Source organism: Zingiber officinale, chromosome 2A, assembly GCF_018446385.1.
Source record: "Zingiber officinale cultivar Zhangliang chromosome 2A, Zo_v1.1, whole genome shotgun sequence".
Taxonomy (NCBI): Eukaryota; Viridiplantae; Streptophyta; class Magnoliopsida; order Zingiberales; family Zingiberaceae; genus Zingiber; species Zingiber officinale.
This window is the reverse complement of record NC_055988.1, coordinates 172,501,372-172,520,938: the sequence shown is the minus strand read 5'-3', so window position 1 is coordinate 172,520,938 and position 19,567 is coordinate 172,501,372. Positions and strand designations below refer to the sequence as shown.

The 19,567-nt window shown below is 39.8% G+C and overlaps 2 protein-coding genes across 2 annotated transcripts in view; both read right to left on the bottom strand.

The window, feature by feature from the left end:
- Positions 1 to 1,339: 1,339 nt before the first annotated feature.
- On the bottom strand, positions 1,340 to 3,222 carry LOC122040285. The gene is made up of 3 exons (XM_042599612.1): positions 2,694 to 3,222; positions 2,493 to 2,618; positions 1,340 to 2,404 (listed from the first exon to the last, which is right to left on the bottom strand). Exons 1-3 carry the CDS (start codon positions 2,954 to 2,956, stop codon positions 1,435 to 1,437), a joined length of 1,359 nt encoding a protein of 452 aa, XP_042455546.1. The 5' UTR covers positions 2,957 to 3,222; the 3' UTR covers positions 1,340 to 1,434.
- Positions 3,223 to 15,466: 12,244 nt separating this feature from the next.
- The window catches only part of LOC122044277, a 44,763-nt gene continuing 40,662 nt past the window's right edge, over positions 15,467 to 19,567 (bottom strand). Inside the window, exons 20-26 of the mRNA XM_042604792.1 lie at positions 19,328 to 19,448; positions 19,150 to 19,221; positions 16,958 to 17,084; positions 16,740 to 16,854; positions 16,478 to 16,668; positions 16,280 to 16,392; positions 15,467 to 15,820 (exon numbers count right to left, since the gene is read on the bottom strand). Coding sequence (XP_042460726.1) covers positions 15,554 to 15,820; positions 16,280 to 16,392; positions 16,478 to 16,668; positions 16,740 to 16,854; positions 16,958 to 17,084; positions 19,150 to 19,221; positions 19,328 to 19,448 — 1,006 coding nt within the window. The 3' untranslated portion in view covers positions 15,467 to 15,553. The remainder of the gene's footprint in view (positions 15,821 to 16,279; positions 16,393 to 16,477; positions 16,669 to 16,739; positions 16,855 to 16,957; positions 17,085 to 19,149; positions 19,222 to 19,327; positions 19,449 to 19,567) is intronic.

Here is a 19,567-nt window from a genome sequence, read left to right as displayed (position 1 = left end):
GTTCAGCCGGGGCGCCTCACCAAGGCGCCCTTGTGCAAAGGTGGTCCGGGCGCCCGGGACACTTCCAGGCGCCCGTACCAAAAATTTTATCCAGACCTATCCTGTCGCGATCTGTTGTGACGTGAATAAAATTTTATCCATACTCAGACGCCCAGAACCCTTCCAAGCGTCCGGATTAGGCCTATAAATACAATCATGATTTCTGTAGTTAGAACATCACTTGTAAAACAACTTCTATTCTTGTTCTACTATTTTTGTAAGTTGTCAACCTTGTAAATAAGCTATTCTGTCCAAAGGAGACTTGAGTGAACTTCATTTGTCTAGGATTAGCAATTCTCTTATTGTAAACCTAATAAATTCTTTTGCCTCTACTTTTTAATTTATGTATTTACGTTTTATTATTTACAAGTATTTTTTTAATTTAATTTGAAACGTTGAGAAAAATTAATTTTGATTTTCAGAATAATTCATCCCTTCTTATCAGTCGTGAGGGGAGGGGACCAACAAAGGGCTCTATGATAATATTGATTCTTACATCAACCAATTTATTTGGGATAGTAAGTTTAATTATTGAGTTAAATGGAGCAGAGTAATACAACCCCTCTCATAGAGGTGACAATCATGGGACTAGAATTACTGATATCTCATTGTTATGAAAATATGTGTGAGATATTATTAATTAGCTTGATAAACTCTGTGAAATTATTGGTATCCAAATATTTCACTGGTTATTATATTATGCAGGACTCTTCTTGTAATGGTGTTAGTTATATTTAGAGGTTAATTGTTAAAAATGTCGAGTCTTTGCATGATGGTTTCATCAGCGAAGTACAACGACGCTAATCGTAATTCTGTGTGGAAACAAAAAGGTGGGCGACAGTGACAGAGACATATAAAAGATTTTGAGGATAAAATTAAGTTTACAGAAAAAAAATAATAAAAAATAGAAGGTTTTTAACTGGATTTTTTTTTGAAAAAGTCTAGAAAGTTTAAAGTTTATAACTTGATCCTTTTAATGTTTTTTTTGTTGTGTATCAAATTTATAACCGTTTTAGAATGATTTTGACTAAAATAATTTTAATTAAATTTAAATAATTGAATTGGGATGAGAATTTTAATATGATAATATATAACGTTAAAATAAGAATATTTTTAGAATAAAAATATATTTTAGGATACTATTTTTAATATATATTTTAAAAAAATATCCTTTCATGAAAAAGAAAATAAGAGGTTCTATTTTATTTTAATAATAATAATAATAATAATTTGTCTTTCAATCAATTTCAACTTCTACAAAAGACATTAGAATATCAAAGAGTTTTGACGGTGTTTTTTATGAGACAAATTTGAGAAGAATTAATTCTAATTGCCAATTTTGAGATCAATTCTACTCAAATTCAACCCTTTTTTTTTTTTTGGCAGATTATTCGATTAATTTCCTCTCTTCGGCGGGAAGATGGCGTCCATGCTGCTGCTTCCGCTGCTCCCCGGATTATTAAACATCGCGTCGGCGAGCTCCGCCACCGAGACATCCACGTCTCTGCCGCCGCCCTGCCTCGCCGTCGCTGCCTGTCCGCTGCCAACGCCGCCCATCCAACTGAGGACTTGCGGTTGCGAAGACGACGTCCCCGCCATGGCCTGGAGTTGCAACTGGGCCGAAGGGTCCTCGCCGCCGCCGGGGCCTCTGTTCTCGCCGCCCAGCCAACTTTGAAATTGCGGTTGCGACGACGACGGCCCCGCCATGGCTTGGAGCTGAAACTGGGCCGAAGGGTCCTCGCCGCCGCCGGGGCCTCTGTTCTCGCCGCCCAGCCAACTTTGAAATTGCGGTTGCGACGACGACGGCCCCGCCATGGCTTGGAGCTGCAACTGGGCCGAAGGGTCCTCGCCGTCTCCGGGGCCTCTGTTCTCGCCGCCCAGCCAACTTTGAAATTGCGGTTGTGACGACGACGGCCCCGCCATGGCTTGGAGCTGAAACTGGGCCGAAGGGTCCTCGCCGTCGCCGGGGCCTCTGATCTCGCCGCCCAGCCAACTTTGAAATTGCGGTTGCGACGACGACGGCCCCGCCGTGGCTTGGAGCTGCAACTGGCCCGAAAGGCCCTCGCCGTCGCCGGGGCCTCTGTTTTCGCCTCCCAGCCAACTGTGGATTTGCGGTTGCGAAGACGACGACGGCCCCGCCATGGCTTGGAGATGCAACTGGACCGTAGAGCCCTCGCCGTCGACGGGGCCTCTGTTCTCAACGTCGACGGGGATGGAGGGGATGAAGAGCGGCGTGGTGGAGGTCTGGCAGGTGTGTTCCCCGCGGTAGGTGACCTCGAAGGTGGAGGGGTCGTCGTCGAGCATCTGCACTTGCTTCTTCGCCCCGCAGCCGTAGAAGCTCTTGTGGGTGCACCGGTAGTAGCTCCTGCCATTAATCGATCGATTCAAGCTTTCAAGAACCGAATTTTGCAGTGGGATCGAAGAAGGAGGAGGAGAAGAAGAAGAACCACCACCTGGGGAATTTGGAATTGTGAATGTCCTTTTGGCCGTACTTCCTCCAGGTGTATCCATCGTCGAGAGGAACGACGGCATCGCCGATCCTCACCGCCGGAACCGTCCTCGTCACCGCCCCCTTCTTCCTGGAAACCACGATCGAGTCAATTTCCGGGAAGATCATGGAAGTTTACCGCATTGACCAAACGAAATCTACAAACCTCTTCTTCGACAGCCGTCTCTCCGACGGAGACTCCCGGCGCAGGGGGGAGAGTTGCGCCCCCTGCTGCTCCACTCGGGGCGGCTCGAACGGGAGCACCCGGGCGCGAAGCGCGGCGGCGGCCTGATGGAAGGCGGCGGCGAGGTCTTCGCAGGTGGCGAGGAGGAAGTCGGGGTCGAGGGCGACGTCGGAGAGGCGGAGCGAGCGGTCAAGGTCCTGAGCCTGCCGGCAGGCGTCGAGGATCTGGGTGAGGATTTGATCCATACCAGGAATTCAGCCGGTCGTCGACGGTTGCCGGAAAAGCTTGCCGGAAATTAAGGGACATGGAAGCATTATTTATATTATCGAACAAATTCAACGACAATTCTCCAACGGAAAAGTTTGCAGTGGAACAAAGAACAGGAGTATTCAAGATTCATGGTCGCTGAAAATTCCTCCTTCCTCCTTCCTCCTTCGATTCAACTGCAACCCTTTCTTTATGCAAGATTGACTTCGAGAGGAACTGCTTGGTCAACAAGAACTTCCCGACTAAATGGGAAACAGAACATTGACTGATGATCCCATGAGATGAAGGAAGGAAGGAAACTGCGAGAAAGGGAAAAAAGGTTCCTTCAGACTTGTGCCATGAACTTTTCTTCAGTCTTCTTGCATGGAAATAATTTTCTTGGCGTCGACTTGGATTTCTTAGAACGTTGCTTGGTAAAGGTCAGGATCATGATCACATTTAGGTGTAGTTATATGTTGTACGTCTATATATATATATATATATATATATATATATATATATATATATATATATATATATATATATGATTTCCCTTAGAGTTCATAATTCCATTTTGAATTATAGTGTTTAAAATTAAAAATTTTAAATAGTCACAAGGTATATTATATGTATTTAGAGTTTACGATATTATGATTTAGGTGTTGGATTATAATAGAGTTAAGTTAATAAGATTTTTTCCTTTAGAGTTTAGTCTTCCCTCTTGGGTTGCCCCAAAGGTAACGTGGGATCGATGGTCAAGATGGTGTGGTAGTCAAAATCAAGGTAAGGTAGCTATATACACAGTCCATAATAAGTCACCCCAAAGGTAACGTGGGATCAACCATCAAGATGATATGGTAGTCAAAGTAAAGGTGAAATGACGGTTAAAGTCAATAAGGGGTTAGCCCTCGAAACTAGCACGGTCGCATGTCTAGGCCGATTGGGTTGGCCGGTTGGACCGTTGGTCCGATCGAATCCCGAATCCTTTAGAGTTAACGAAACCTCGGATTATATCAGTGTCATGTAGAGATGAGCCAAGGGTCCCCGCCAAGTGCTCTAGTCGATCGGACCAAAGGTCCGATCGAACACGCTAGACACATCGCGCGACTGAACCAGACTCTCTATCCAAGCATAGCGGCTGAGTGCAAGTCGAATCCTCAACATAAACCCGGGCATACTTAGCACCGATTGGACTTACGGTTCCTAGTTCTCTACTTCTCCAATGCAGAGCTCCCAACATACATCTGATCGACTTTAGAACCGGTCGGATCCCCTCTAGAAGACAACATTGTTAGAGAATCGTAATCACCTGTCAAATAATCAAGAGAATATTTCTTATGCCAGTTGTATGGCGGAAATATGAAAACTTCTATCCTCCCAAACATAGAAATTGCAAGTCTATTTTAAGAAATGTGTTAGAGCATCATAATGGTTTGTCCATTTTTGGAAAGGCATTGATATTCATGCATACATGAATCATAACATTATAAAAGGGGGTATTCATTTACAGGTGCAAGTATGTGAGGTCTCACTAAATAGTTCATCACTCATTATTATGGTTCTCCATCTTCTCCACTTGCTATCTGACTTGAGTATTGGAGTGCCTGTGTCGGGGACCACCTCCCTGGACCGGTGACTAACTCTCTTTTCTCCCAGTTCCCGTCTTTGCCACGCAGGTTCTTCTATGCCACTAGGATTTTAGTCTTCTCGTGGTTAATAATAGAGCCACTTAGCCAATGTGTCATCTCCCTCGCTTTCAGACAAGATCAAATTTGACGTCGTCTGTAAAAACTTTGCTTGAATCTGAAACGCAAAAATGGAAGAGGTTGGATGCTCATCACAGTTTGTCTTAAGAAGATTTGGAGTTGCTAATAACTGTTCGAGCACACAAGTCAGTGCAGCAACAACAAGCAGCAGTCGGGGGTCCTCTATCGTACAACTCGACTGCATCAACGACATGCCCTCACACCAAGCGAGGGACCTGAGTGGAAGGCTCGACTGGGTTCCAACCAGTTCCTCTTCCTCCGGCTAGATTTGTGCAAGCACCTATACAACCGATCATCCTTCCGCCCATGCCCTCATCCCCGGTCGCATATCACAAGGCATTGTTCCACACACCATTTGATGATATGGGCTGAGCAGAAAGGCTCCAAGGATCATCTTCTGGGATGCACTCGCTCGAGATTCGCGAAAGGGAAAGGCTCAGGTCCCTAGTGGTTCTCTTGAGCGAATAAGCATGTTGTTCTCTCAAGAAATTTTAGAGGGCAAACTGTTGAGCCACTTTCAACCATTATCGATCGGAGAGTATGGAAGAGCAATCGACTCGAAAAGATCATCTACCTAAATTTGAAAACGCAGCCATCCTTCATCAATACACGGATGACGTTAAGTGTCAAGTGTTTCTTACCACTCTTTCTGGCTCTACATAATGATGGTGCAATCGACTTCCTGCCGAGTCTATTTGCTGCTTTAAAAATCTTCGCAAAGCCTTCCTGCATCACTTTGCCAACAGTAGGAGGTATCAAAAGACTAGCCTGAGTCTATTCACGCTCAAGCAAGGGCCAAGGAGCCGAGCAATCCCTATGAGCATACATCAAGCGATTCAATCAAGTGGCGCTAGATGTTTTGTCTGCCACTTCCGAAATATTAATAAGTGTCTTCTCTTAAGGCTTTTAGAAGGAGAGTTTTTCTAATCCCTCATCAGAAAGCCTGCAAAGGACTTTGACGACCTACTGGGGAAAGTGGTCAAATACATCAATATATATGAAGCCTAGACCACATGAAAAAGGAGGTGAATGTCTCAACTATGATCAGTCAAGTCGATCGAAAACCACCATCATCTCCAGAATGCCCCAAAAATTCTCGCCTGGATCTTCCACCAGTCCTGGAAGAGAAAGCAGTGCAAGGAGGGGATCAATCACCGCTTGAAAGTCATTGACATTTTTGTGACTACCATCAATCTCCTCATCATGCTACCAATGAATGTTATCAGTATGCCAAGAGCCTCCGTCGAATAACCAAGTCATGAGAAATGAATAAAGGATCATCCTCAATCCCCTCTCAAGGATCTCCTTTAAGAATATAGTAGAAAGAGCCTAGCAGACACTCAAACCAAATGTCCGATCAACATCTTCACATAAAGTCTGATCGACGTTCACAAGTAAAAACCGATTGACAATAATCAAAATGGACAACATCTAACTGACAAGTCAAGTCCGACCAACAAAAGTCAAAATGGGCATCCTATCGAAAATCCCAAAGGACCATAATTTCAAGCCTATCGATAGCTCTGAAATGGTTCCAGTTGTAGGAATTGTAAATTACACCAATTCCATTAGGCAAATCCAATCAGTAATAGACGATCGACAATTAACTATAGTACTACTTGATGGCAACCATCCTTGAGTGTCCCCATCTTCTCCATCTGTTATCTGACTTGGTATTAACAATGGATCTTAAATGATATTATGGTTCTCCATCTTCTCTACTCGTTATCTGACTTGATCGTCGGAGTACCTATGCCGGGGACCCCCTCCCTTGCCCGGTAACTAACGCTCTCTTCTCCCAGTTCATTTCTTTGTCACGCGGGTTCTTCCATGCCGTCATGATTTTAGTCTTCTCAAGGTCAACAGTAGAGTCACTTAGTCAACGTGCCATCTCCCCTGCTATATATATAATATGATACCCTGCACAACATACCTTGCACACCGATGGGGGACAACATACATGGATGATCTGACGCAGTCAAAACTTTTTTTTTATTTTTATCTCTCATCTGTATGCAATATTTTCTCTCTCCTACATGTAAGTCTCTTTCTTGCATGCAAGTCTCTCTCCTTCATGCAGCGTTAATGCTAATATTTAAAGACAAAAAATAATGCTGGTTTGAAATCAGCATCAGCCAGCACCACGTTGGTGCTAGTCTTTAAAGATCAACACCATGTTAGTTTGAAACCAGCATCAACTAGCACCACATTAGTGTTAGTCTTTAAAGACTAGCACCAACATTGGTTTCAAACCAGCACCACGTTGGCCTGGTCTTTAGAGACCACCACCAACGATGGTTTGAAACCAGCACTAGCCAGCACCATGTTGGTGTTGGTCTTTAAAGACTAATACCATCTAGTACTAGTTTTCAAGCCAGCACCATCTAGTGCTGGTTTCATGCTAGCACCACGTTGCTGTTGGTCTTGAAAGACTAGCACCAACGTTGGTTTGAAACTAGTGCCAGCTAGTGCTGGTCTTTAAAAAATATAGATCCGCTACATTAATAGCCCTTCTAGTGACGCCCCCGAAGATATAAAGGGAGGTAAATGCAGGTACATAGGTGTTAATTGCACGATGGGGTAAACCCCATATCATCAGTTCTTGAGATTCGATCTCTGGCCATTACCCTAGAAATTTTATGCGCCCACTATCTGGCTATGCCCTGTGGGGTGGTGCTGATCTCTAAAAACCAGCACAAACGTGGTGTTGGCTGGTGCTGGTTTCAAACCAGTGTTGATGTTGGTCTTTAAAAACCAATACCAATGTATTAGATTTTGAGAGATGTCAATCACCTTATGATTTTACTATTTATTTGATAAATATAGATTCATTATTTGAGCATATATTATATATTTAAATAATTTTAAATTCATTTACTGAATGTCCGCAATACTATTCATAGCATCAGAGAATTTGTGATTGGATCACAACTTGTGATTGGATCACAACTTGTGATTATCTCTACTTGTGTAATTATGAATGTATTGAAATTTTCCTAGTTGTCGAATTGATACATTTAGACATCATCAATTCTGTAAGAATAACATGGATTATATTGGAACCCCAAGATGTTATCAACAAGTTAAGTTAGGTCCTGTGTGTTTTTAACCTTGTGTCTAAGTGTGCAGTAGATTAGGAGCACAAGTAGTCAAGCGGAAGACGCAGCTAGCGAGAAGGACGGTACGCGGTGCGTCCGAGGGACGAGGCACTGCGGAAGAGTACATCGGTAGATGAGAAAGAAGCGTGCGGTGGTTCCAAGAGATGAGAAGCCGGAGCGGAAGACTGCTCGGGGAGCAAGAGACGCAGCTAGCGAGAAGGTCGGCACAGGGTGCAACCGAGAGGCGAAGACTACGGATGAGTACACTGGCTGACGAGAAGGAAGCACGCGACGATTCCGAGGGACGAAAAGCCGGAGCGGAAGCCTGCTCGAGAAGACCGAAAGTTGGGTTCGGGTGATCCCTATCCCGGATGGTAGAGATCACCCAAGCAAGCGAAGCCGGAGCAGAAGACCCGGACCGAGGCGAGCAGCACCGGAGCAGAAGGCCCGGACCAGAAAGTCAACTTGGTTGACTTAGTGGTCCGGGCGCTCGGAGGTTGATTTTTGACCGGATCGCGTCAAGCGCGATCCGTTGGGTTGGGGATAAAGTTTTATCCTCACAGGGTGCCCGGAACCCCTTCGAGGCGTCCCGACTAAGGCTATAAATACAGCATTGGTTCAGAAGCTTTTCATCAACTCAAGCGATTCATTTCCAACACTTGTAAGCTTTCATTTAGAGTTTAGCTTCTTTCTTTATGCACTTTATTGTTGTAAGATGCTTTTTCGCCTGAAGGAGATAGTTAGTGTAATACTCTCCTTGGATTAACAATCTCCCCAGTTGTAACCAAGTAAATCCCTGTGTGCCTCTTTCTTTTCTGTTTTATTTGTTCAATTATTTTATGTAAGTGTTATTCTGTTGAAAAGTCGAAAAGGGTTGTCTTTTTAATTTTGCAGGCTATTCAACCCCCCTTCTAGCCGGCCCCAACGGTCGAACAAGTGGTATCCGAGCCAAGGCGCTACAGGAGGACTAACCGCCAATCGAAGCAAAGACGATGACCAGACCGAGTATCTACTCGCCGAAGTTCGAAGGGGAATTCGCTAGCTGGAAAAAGCGAATGCAGGTATTTTTTAAGACTAATTTCGATTTAATGTTAATTATGGAATTCGGTTTTACAGCACTAGAAGGTAAGGAAAAATACCACTGGACGAAAAAGGAGCAGACCAACTACGTGATAAACGACAAAGCTGAGTACCATCTACTAACTGTTCTTCCACCATAAGAAGTCAACTGGATCGGCAACTACGACTCCGCGAAGGAACTCTGGGAGAAGTTCCTCGAGCTGCACGAAGGAACGTCCGAAGCCAAGCTCGCAAAATGAGATTTACTTCGCAACCAGCTCACCAGCCTGCGACTTGGGGAAGACGAGACAATTGCGCATCTGCACTCAAGAATAAAGAAAATCATCACCAGATTTTCGAATCTCGGAGAGACACTAAGTAATCGAGATTCGCTAAGGTACACATTAAATTCCTTTGCTAGAAATTCAAAATGAGCATCGCTAGTAGATGTATTTTATATTTCAAAAGATTTAGAAAAAATTACATTAGAAGAATTATTTTTTACATTTGAAGTGCATGAATCAGATGTGCAGGTACAAAGGAGCCCAAGAACAACGTCGCCCTCAAAGCATCGAGAGACGAACCTGAGTCAGATTCTTCTCTCGATGACGAGGAAATGATAATGATAGTAAGACGATTCAAGAATCTTTGTAAGTCTAAAAAAAATAACCATCCGCAGGGTAAAAAGAAAAGGACCATCCACTACTACCGCTGTGACGAAGAAGGGCACGTCAAGGACAACTGCTCCAAGCTAAAGAACAAGGACAAGGATAAAAGCAAGAAGCCTGTCCAAAAGCGCAAGACATTAAAAGCGATGTGGGATGATATATCGTCCGAATCGGAAGTCGAAGCTTTCTCCGGGCTTGCATTGATGGCGAGTCATCAAGATGACGACTGCGATTCAAGCTCTTCCGAAATGAGCATCGAGAGCATCGATGAAGGGGGAGCTACGTCGGAAGAAAGCAACAGTTCAGGGGGAGACACGGACAACGAGATCGACAAAGTAAGTCAGGTACGATCTCTTCCTCCTGATAAACTCTTTAAGTTTGTTAAATTGTTAACTAAAGACTGTTGTAAATTATAAAAAGAAATTAAGAATTTAAAAATAATATTAGCTAAATCTTGTCCTATAAAAGAAGTCGACAAGATTAAATTAGAAAATGAAAAATTAAAAATAGAAAATGATAATTTGAAAAACCACACATGCTCATCTAATACCAATGTTAGAAAATTTAACAATTTAAATTGGTATTTTAAATATCATAAGGGACAAATTAGGAACATTTCAAAAAGATATGTCCCTAAAAATTTTTTAGTTAATCCAGTTAACTGTAACCTATATTAGATTCTTAAGTCTTGCTTAATCTAAATTTTAATCGGATTTAGAGCTTTCAGTGAGAAAATTAAACACAGTGAGTTTCTTTATAAAGCTTTGTCTAAGGAAGTGGTTGTTGCTCTAATAACCAAGAAGACCTAGTGCCTCGCCACGACCTGGAAGCCAAAATATTGAAATAAAATATTTAATTAACTTTCTGATAAAGTATTAAAGTTAAAATTTAATAATGCTTTAAAAAGTCTTTTAAACATTTTTTTTACTTAGAATTTTTTTACGTAAAAGTTACTTAGAAAAATTTTCAAAAATATATTTGCAAAGTTGTTTAAGTCAGAATTTTTTTCCCTTTCTTAAAAGTTTCACTTAGAAAATTTTCTTACTTAGAGTTTTCTTAGAAAAATTTTCTTACTTAAAATTTATTTAGAAAATTATTACAATTTTTTTTTCAAATTTACAAAAAAAAATTCCCTTAGAGTTTTTCTTTGAACCGTATTTTTTTATGTGATCAAAGGGGGAGAAGGAAAAGTATAAGTCTAGGGGGAGGTAGACCAAAATTTAAATTTTCTATCTTTTTGCACTTTATTGTAAAATTAGTTAGTTTATTTTTATGTCTATTTACCCTAGCTTAACTTGGGTTGCTCACATCAAAAAGGGAGAGATTGTTGGAACCCCAAGGTTGTTTTGGTGTAATCAACAAGTTAAGTTAGGTCCTGTGTATTTTTAACCTTGTGTCTAAGTGTGCAGGAGCTTAGGAGCACAGGTAGTCGAGCGGAAGACGCAGCTAGCGAGAAGGACGGCACGCGGTGCGTCCGAGAGACGAGACACTGTGGAAGAGTACACCGGCAGACGAGAAGGAAGCGTGCAATGGTTCCGAGGGACGAGAAGCCGGAGCGGAAGACTGCTCGGGGAGCAAGAGACGCAGCTAGAGAGAAGGTCGGCACGGGGTGCGACCGAGGGACGAAGACTGCGGATGAGTACGCTGGCGGACGAGAAGGAAGCACGCGACGATTTCGAGGGACGAGAAGCCGGAGCGGAAGCCTGCTCAAGAAGACCGGAAGTTGGGTTCGGGTGAGCCCTATTCCGGATGGCAGAGATCATCCAAGCAAGCGGAGCCGGAGCAGAAGACCCGGATCGAGGTGAGCAGCACTGGAGCAAAAGGTCCGAATCAGAAAGTCAACTTGATTAACTTAGTGGTCCGGGCGCCCAGAACCATTTCGGACGCCCGGAGGTTGATTTTTGACCGGATCACGTCAAGCGCAATCCGTTGCGTTGGGGATAAAGTTTTATCCCCCCAGGATTGCCGGAACCCCTTCGGGGTGCCCCGACCAAGACTATAAATACAGCCTTGGTCCAGAAGCTTTTCATCAACTCAAACAATTCATTTCCAACACTTGTAAGTTTTCATTTAGAGTTTGGCTTCTTTCTTTGTGCGCTTCATTGCTGTAAGAGTCTTCTCCACCTGAAGGAGATAGTTAGTGCGATATTCTCCTTGAATTAACAATCTCCCCGGTTGTAACCAAGTAAATCCTTGTGCGCCTCTTTCTTTTCTGTTTTATTTGTTCAATTATTTTATGCAAGTGTTATTCTGTTGAAAAGTCGAGAAGGGTTGTCTTTTTAATTTTGCAAGCTATTCAACCCCCCTTCTAGCTGGCCCCAGCGGTCCAACAGATTATACTCCTTGGTTCGACCAAGCAACTATTTCTCACTAGTTGGAGATATTGGGATGTCGAGAGTTAAACATGGATGCTAGTTATGATAACTAGTTCATTGGAGTGACTTGCTATAAGACTTCATATGGTTCTCTACATATATAGATATATCTGTGAAGTTCATACTGCAGCTCGAGTGCAAGTTTCCTTCGGCTTGAGGTATACAAGTCATTTTGGTCATGGAGATTTATACTTTGATATCCTAAGCAAACATCTCTTAGAGTTGTAGATCCAAGATGATTAAGTATAAGTTGAAGTGCTCGAAGATGTTTGGATAGCTTATAGAGGATTCACCGCTCCGTATGAGGAGATATATACTCTGTGGTCACTCCTTAGGATTATTACTCAAAGTCTTTGGTCAAAATATCACATGTTAAGAGTATGAGACTCTTGTACACATGTACGAGTAATTTGAATCTGTAGAATAAGGAAGTATTACTTGGGCTAGGTATGACATAGTCAACCTAGTGAGGGAAGACATATAGATCATGTCCTAAACCAAGTGGGTATAAGACGAGTGAAAGGAACAAGACACGACTCACTGTAGTTGCTGAAGAGTTCAGAATTAGTTCTGAGATCAACTATATTTTTTCGGTTAATTGAGGATCATGATATACTACTAGGTATCATTCATGATCGTTCTATAATTAAGTAGTTAATTATCGATGACCAAGATAAAATAGGAACCTATTGGGTCACACACACTACGAGTCTTTAAAAGACATAAAACAAGTTAGAGAATAGGATTCTCAGATCAAGAGATAAATGTTTGGTTGGACTATACATAAGACAAATATAAAAATATTTATCAGAATAGAAGTACAGATGGGTCACATCTCTTATGAAAGAGTTTGATCCTATTTGATTTAGTCATAAATCAATTTGGTTTAACCATGAGCCAACTTAATTTAGTTGTGAACAAAACTAAGTGGTTAATGAACTAATTTTTGGTTAAGGTATAATGGGTTAAATTTGAGCTTTCTAATCTAACTCATTAAAGAGGACTATATATTAATATGGTTAAGAGAGAATTAATAGACAATTCATTAATGGCTTGATTAGGTTTTGAAAATCTAAACCCAATACCTTTCTCTCTCTCCCTCTCCCTCTCTATTGCCATCGACCACAACAAGAGAAGAACCTCTTGTTGCGGTGAGCCACCCAAAGGAAGAAGATCTTCCTTTTGCTTTTTCATACTCTTCTTGATCCTTCTCCTTCACTCATGGCTAGTATCTTCTGAAGGCAAAACTTGTTTTCTTAGAGTTATTTTGAAGAGCTCGACGTGGATACAAATAAAGACAAGGTTCGATAATGTCGCAAAAGGTTAATATCCTTCTCGTTATAGGTCATCCGTAAATTATACCTAAAATAATTGTTATTCGATTTCGTTTTGTTTTATGATCTTGTCTGCGAGATTGTATCTTGCATGCATATGGTATGTGTGATGCAATAAATTATTTTATTTTTTATTAAGTTTTCCGCTCTACATGCTTATGAAATATGTTTTTAGCACACCGCATCGGACATATCCCAACACAATGATGGTGTTAGTCTTTAAAGATCAACACCAACGTTGCATGTAGGAGTGAGAAAAGTACTGCATGCAAATAAGAGAAGCAAATAAAAAAAAAAGAGTTTTGATTGCATCAGATCATGCGTTATCGCCCACCGTTGTGCAGGGTAAGTTGTGCAAGATATAATTATATAGAGAGAGAGGAGGGGGGGGGAGAGAGAGAAAGAGAAGAGAGAGTGATAATTGTTACCCTGCATACTCGTTCAGTAAGCGACGCATGGGTGACTCAGTGATTCTGGGCGCCTGGACCACTCTTGGGCACCCTGAGCAGATTTCGACTACTTGGGCTGCCCGAGAGTGGTCCGGGTGCATGAAATCACTCTACGTCATCCAGTGTCACTCACCGAATGGTTGTGTGTATATATACACAGATATTTTGATGTGCAACGTAGCTTTATCTTATATATATACAAGGTTGATGTGTTGCACCCCTCAGGCTGTGTATGACAACATCTGCGCTAGGGGAGGGGAGGCGGCCACGTGACCGTCTATATATATATATATGACATCCTATACACTTGTGAGCACCTTGTGTATTTTTTTTAAAATTTCTTTAGCTTAAATACTAGAATCAAAACCCTAAATTTGAAACCTTAAGTTTAAAAAAAATAAATATATAGTGCACATAAGGTGAAGACCATAAGATGAGTAGGGTAACAATGAAGAATGAAACTCTGTTCACTCGTTTATATTCATGAATAGAAATTATCAACTGTTCATATATAATATTTACTAATAATATTTAAATCATGTTCATTAATAAAACTCTTATCAACATGATAAATAAACAAAATTATTTTTAAAATGAACTAACAAACTTATATTATCAAACTTAATAACCAATGGATTCACTCGATTACCCTAAAAATAAACTTCAACACTAACAAAATTCGACACAACTTAACTAATTTACAGCCCTACTTGGACGATACAAAAATCAAAATCACCACCCTAATTATTAGAATCCTTAAACAGGTGCTTTTTCAAAAAAATAAAAATAAAAATAAAAATAAAAAGGTAGTTCATGTAAAAATAATTTTATTTTAAGTGTTATACACTGAGTGAAAATAAAATCAATTTATTTCGATCAAAAAATTTATACATAAACACTTTTATATCCTAACTTATTCAAAATTATTTAAATTTAATAAAATACCTACAATGTTTTCGAAATTTTACTACAATAGTATAACAACCATTTACAATAGTACCGTAACCATTAATTGACTACTACAATCAATGACGAAACAGTGACTTGTTTTTATATTCTAATCATTAAGGGTTTCCCTTACAAAATACTTTGAATCGCATGTTGTTGAGTGTTAGTTTGTCCATTTCTGTGCATATTTTTCAGGTCTCTTGGTGCAAGGTCAAAACTAAGGAAGTTGGGAGGAAAAGAACAAATATGAAAGCATGGTTTGAGAATGCTTTACAAAGGTCTCATTTTTTCAGCAACTGGCAACAAGAAACTTCCGTTGTTTTACTTCCTTCAAGAACAAAAATTGAATGTAGCAGGTGACTGACCATCGTGCTGGTGCAACTAGTCAGCTCTGAATTAAATGCCGTTGCCTCTGTCAGCTGAGAAAAGTAGTGTTTTTGTCTACTTTGCTAGGAGAATAAAAATGAAAGAGGAAGAAAGGCTTTGTATTGGAGTTAGTCTACCTGACTCATGCTTGGAGTATCGACTGGTCCATTCGCAGAGAAAGCATGACCCCGGTGGAGCCATGTATGACATAAATCTAATAAGCAATGATGTGGCGACATCGACACCAATCTATAAGATGAATTACTTGGCACGAACACCGCACATATGATATTACAATGATCAGTGTTGTAGGTACCACGATAACAAGAAGAAATACTCAGCAAGAACATCAGATAGTCAGATAGGTACATAATACTGAGGAGGAATGGCACCTACAAGATAGATTATGCAGAATATAACCGAAAGACAGAACGAAACTGGTGCAATTTACAAGCATGAAATAAATATTAGCCAAAACAATACATAAGACGACTAATAAACTATACCTCTATTCATCTCGATACATCTATTTGTCAAAGTGTGCAATAACGTTTTAGGACCTGTCGAGCAAGATCCTTAGCCCCGCTCTTCTTGTAAAGCAAATGCAAATTATAGGCTGCTTCTCTGTGAAGATTGCAATGGCCTGGCTTCTTATTTGCTGCAAGGTTTGAATCTTCGTATGGAAGTTTAGGGAAGGGATAATCTTTCACATGCATTGCAAGCACCTTTTCATAATATGAAGCAGCCAGTGTGACAAGGCCAACATGGTGATATGCTCGAGCTACGTTATACAAGGCTTCCTGAAACGTTAACCAAAGTGTCATGTTTCCTGCTTTGCCTAACCATATATATAGAAAGAATGCATTGCAGTCGCTTAACTCAAGAACATACGATAATTTAGTATCGACTTATAAGGGCCAAACATTAATGAATATCTATATTAGTTTGATGAGTTGAATTACCAATATGTAGGAAATATGAACACCTAAAAGTTTAGTATTGACTTACAGAGGTCATATGTTAATGAAATATTTATATCGGTTTGATGAGCTGGATCGATGAAAGACAGTTAATTGAAATGCATTGGGTCGGTGTAAATGAAATTTATCTTCTAAAAGCAGAATGCATGAAAGTTGCCTTCCAGTATTACAATCATTTTCTTATCGATAATGCTAGATTTTGATGGTCATCTTCTGTTTGGCATAATCATTATATAAAAATATTACTTGGCAAAAACACATTAATTTTTTAAACAAAACCTGGCTATCGTTGCTGATATCCAGATAGTTGTAAAGGAATGCAAAGCCTTGAGCTATACAATCATGTTTTTTCTGGAGCCTAAAACCCAGTGCTAAGTTAATCAAAGCTGTGCCTGCAGAAAAATAAACAATAAGATGGCATAGAACAATCTGAGTGTTGATATGGGAAAATAAATAAATCAGCCAACAGATACCTACCGGCACATAAATTGATCAAAGGACTTTCTGGCTGAACTTTATAAGCTTCCAAATATTCTGCAGCAGCTGCCTGGTGTTGGCTGATCATAGTAAATTGATTGCCATGGATAACCATTGGCATTACACAATCCTTTTGTTCCACTCTCATATGGAGAAGAAATTTAGTATGTCTTGCGAAATGAGAATCAAATCTAGAAAAGCAAGGGAAAACTTTAGTTTACCAGCAGAACACATTATCTTAATGCATAGACCAAATAGTTACCTTGAAATAACCTTATTATAGCAATTCCAAGCAGCTACACTGTGGGGATGCTGTTGAACTATGTACCTTACATAATCATACCCATGTTTTGGATCTCTTGTGCTATATGCTATGTCTGGATACGAGAGAGAAATAAACACAGAATGATTTAAGCAAGTCTAAACTTACAAATCATGAAAGAACAAAACTAAATATGGCAATACAAATGTAATTATTACGTGCACCCAATGATCGAAATTCCTCTCTTTTTTCATCAGAAATTGTGTTGTACTCTAATTTCAAAGTGTAATTGATAAGCTCTAATGCTTCTGAATATCGTCGCACAGAAACCAATGCTTTGCAGAGCTACAAATGTTGACAAAGAATAAAGCAAATCAAGTTGCAGTTGAAAATAACTGTTAGAAAAGTCAAAAGAACTCTCAACCGAATAAAAAAATATTCCATTAGTCGTATTGGTTAAGCTTACAAATATTTATAGTTGAATTGTACATGAAAACATAGTATATGTAGGAAACAAAGAGTCACACGGGTGAAGGAGCAGCAATCAACAAGAGAACAATTGTGATCTTGCATGTTCTTTTCCATCACTTTTATGTAAACCAGAACAGTTTACTGACATAATATCCTACAATGCGTCCCTCAATCTAGTGTTGCAGCTTTGCCTAATACAGGAAAATCATTTTAAACTAAACAATTGATGATGTAAAATTTAATGAATTTAATACAGAGGATGAAAATATCAAGGTCAAAATCCATGATGTTATTTGGCATGGCCCAAGAGATGAAAAGGATCACCAACTATATGACAGTAATGAGGCAAGTCTACAGAAGACACAAAATAGTGTATATAGGAAACAAGATGAAATTTGGAAGTATGAATAAAACAAAGTGGATGGGTGGGTAAAACCCAGCGGGGCTGTTAGCAATAAATGATAGCAATCTGTGTACATGTCTTAATCTGCACGCTATGATTTTCTATGGGAATTTACTGAATAAATTTTATATAAAATAGGCATATTGACTAATTGTTGTCTTCTGGCCCATCTCTATTTATCCATAATATGCAATACATACGTCTCTGTATAATAAAAATTTATCGAAAGATCAAGAATATTGCTCAAACTTTTTTGGTATTTCAAACCACCCATTGCCACGAGCGAATTATTTAGTTTGCCTGCTTGCTTCAAGTAGTTTGCCTGCTTGCTTCAAATGATCTAATCAATCGAGTGGCATCAACAACATTGCCAATTGACCAATAATAGCAGAGCTTAATTTTGAACCAGTGTCAACCAAGCTAGAATACTGGACAAAATGTATTATTCGATGGGTATGGCCTACAGATTAGCCACCACATAAACCATTTCTTATTTCAACAAACTACGAAGAAATTTGAAGCAATCATCGCATGCCCCAAAGAAAGAATACAGTATTTAGATAAGGCGAGAATAACTTGGTTAAATTACTTTTGCTGAAGTTAATGATTGTAAACATCCAGTCTTGCAAACTATTGGAATGTTCCAATAAATTTGGAGGTCGTGAATTAATGCATTTAAAAAGGCCTGGATCAGTCTACGGCCATTAACTTGGATTTTGATAATTGGAGTCTGTCTGAGGTGTCCTCACCATTCTTAGTGATCGTGTGTTTAACAATTTTGGATCAGTAGCAAGTAGTTAGTCAGTTCTATCCTTAAATCCGGTCATCCTCTATTAGACCACACATCATAAATTAGGAAATTTGAGCCTAGATGAGTGCATAAATCTTAAGTGGAACATCAATCTTAAGTAAAAGAGATGCATCACACAAATTTAATTTCATAGTGGAGACTATTGGGTGATGGACGGAGGTTAAAAGGCCTGATGAATATACTGTGATCAACTTGGGGTTAAGTATGTTTAGCAAGTAGTTGATGTCAATTAAGTAGATGTGTAAAAATTCACTACTCAGGATAGGGTTGTGATAAAAACTAATAACTTTGCCACACGAACTCTTAAGATATCTTAATTTGTTACCAAAGTTGAAGAAAGTTTTTCCACCTTTGGACACAACGTGGATGTCATGAAATAAAGAGATTGTGGCATGGTGAAATAGATTCTACACATACAGTATACTACAACTATCGTAGCTCATAATTTCCTTAAAAATATCAGTAATATTCACCAAATGAGGTTTAAAGGCGAGTCTATGTGCCTAAGAGATGTAAAATATGAGATAACATTAGAATATGCCAACATTTCACCACCATCAAACTTAGAACTTGTATGCGGAAAATAATCTATAGCCCATAGAAATAGGGAATTTGGCCATCCTATGTTGTAGACTGCACATTTATATATTTTTCCAGTATAATGATGTGCATATAAAATATACCATGAAGAAAAGGCAAAGAACATTGGGAATAAAAGTACTAACATGTAAAGTAAACTGAAGATGATCTTGCTCATTTAGAAAGTCTGGCAGCGGTGGTTCTTGTTTTACCTTCGGCTACAAAACAATGTCATTCAATTTGATCACTAAAGTAGCAAAACTCCTTAAATGGAAGACACAAGATCATGTGACGAAAATAGAGTGACATGTATAACCAATTTACCAGAGTTTCATCCTCTGAATCACTTTGCCAATCCAATCCAGCAGCCAGTGCTGCTGCTTTCTTTTCTTCTTTCAAAATTGCTCTTCGTTGAAGAGACTTTTTTGCTCTATGTGCTTTTTCCCTAAATTGAAGACAATAGAAATTTCACATAATATTCTTAAGGCAAAGCAAAATGAAAAAAAAAAGGCATAGCATATTTTACTAAGACTGAAAATATATAGTTTTCTGAAAATATTTATA

Bases quoted from the DNA above. Each gene is read 5' to 3' on its own strand.
- LOC122040285 (XM_042599612.1), bottom strand. From the start codon at position 2,956: ATGGATCAAATCCTCACCCAGATCCTCGACGCCTGCCGGCAGGCTCAG. The intron at 2,619-2,693 runs GTTTGTAGATTT...CGTGGTTTCCAG, and splicing joins AGACGGCTGTCGAAGAAGAG to GAAGAAGGGGGCGGTGACGA. The intron at 2,405-2,492 runs GTGGTGGTTCTT...GATTAATGGCAG, and splicing joins CACAATTCCAAATTCCCCAG to GAGCTACTACCGGTGCACCC.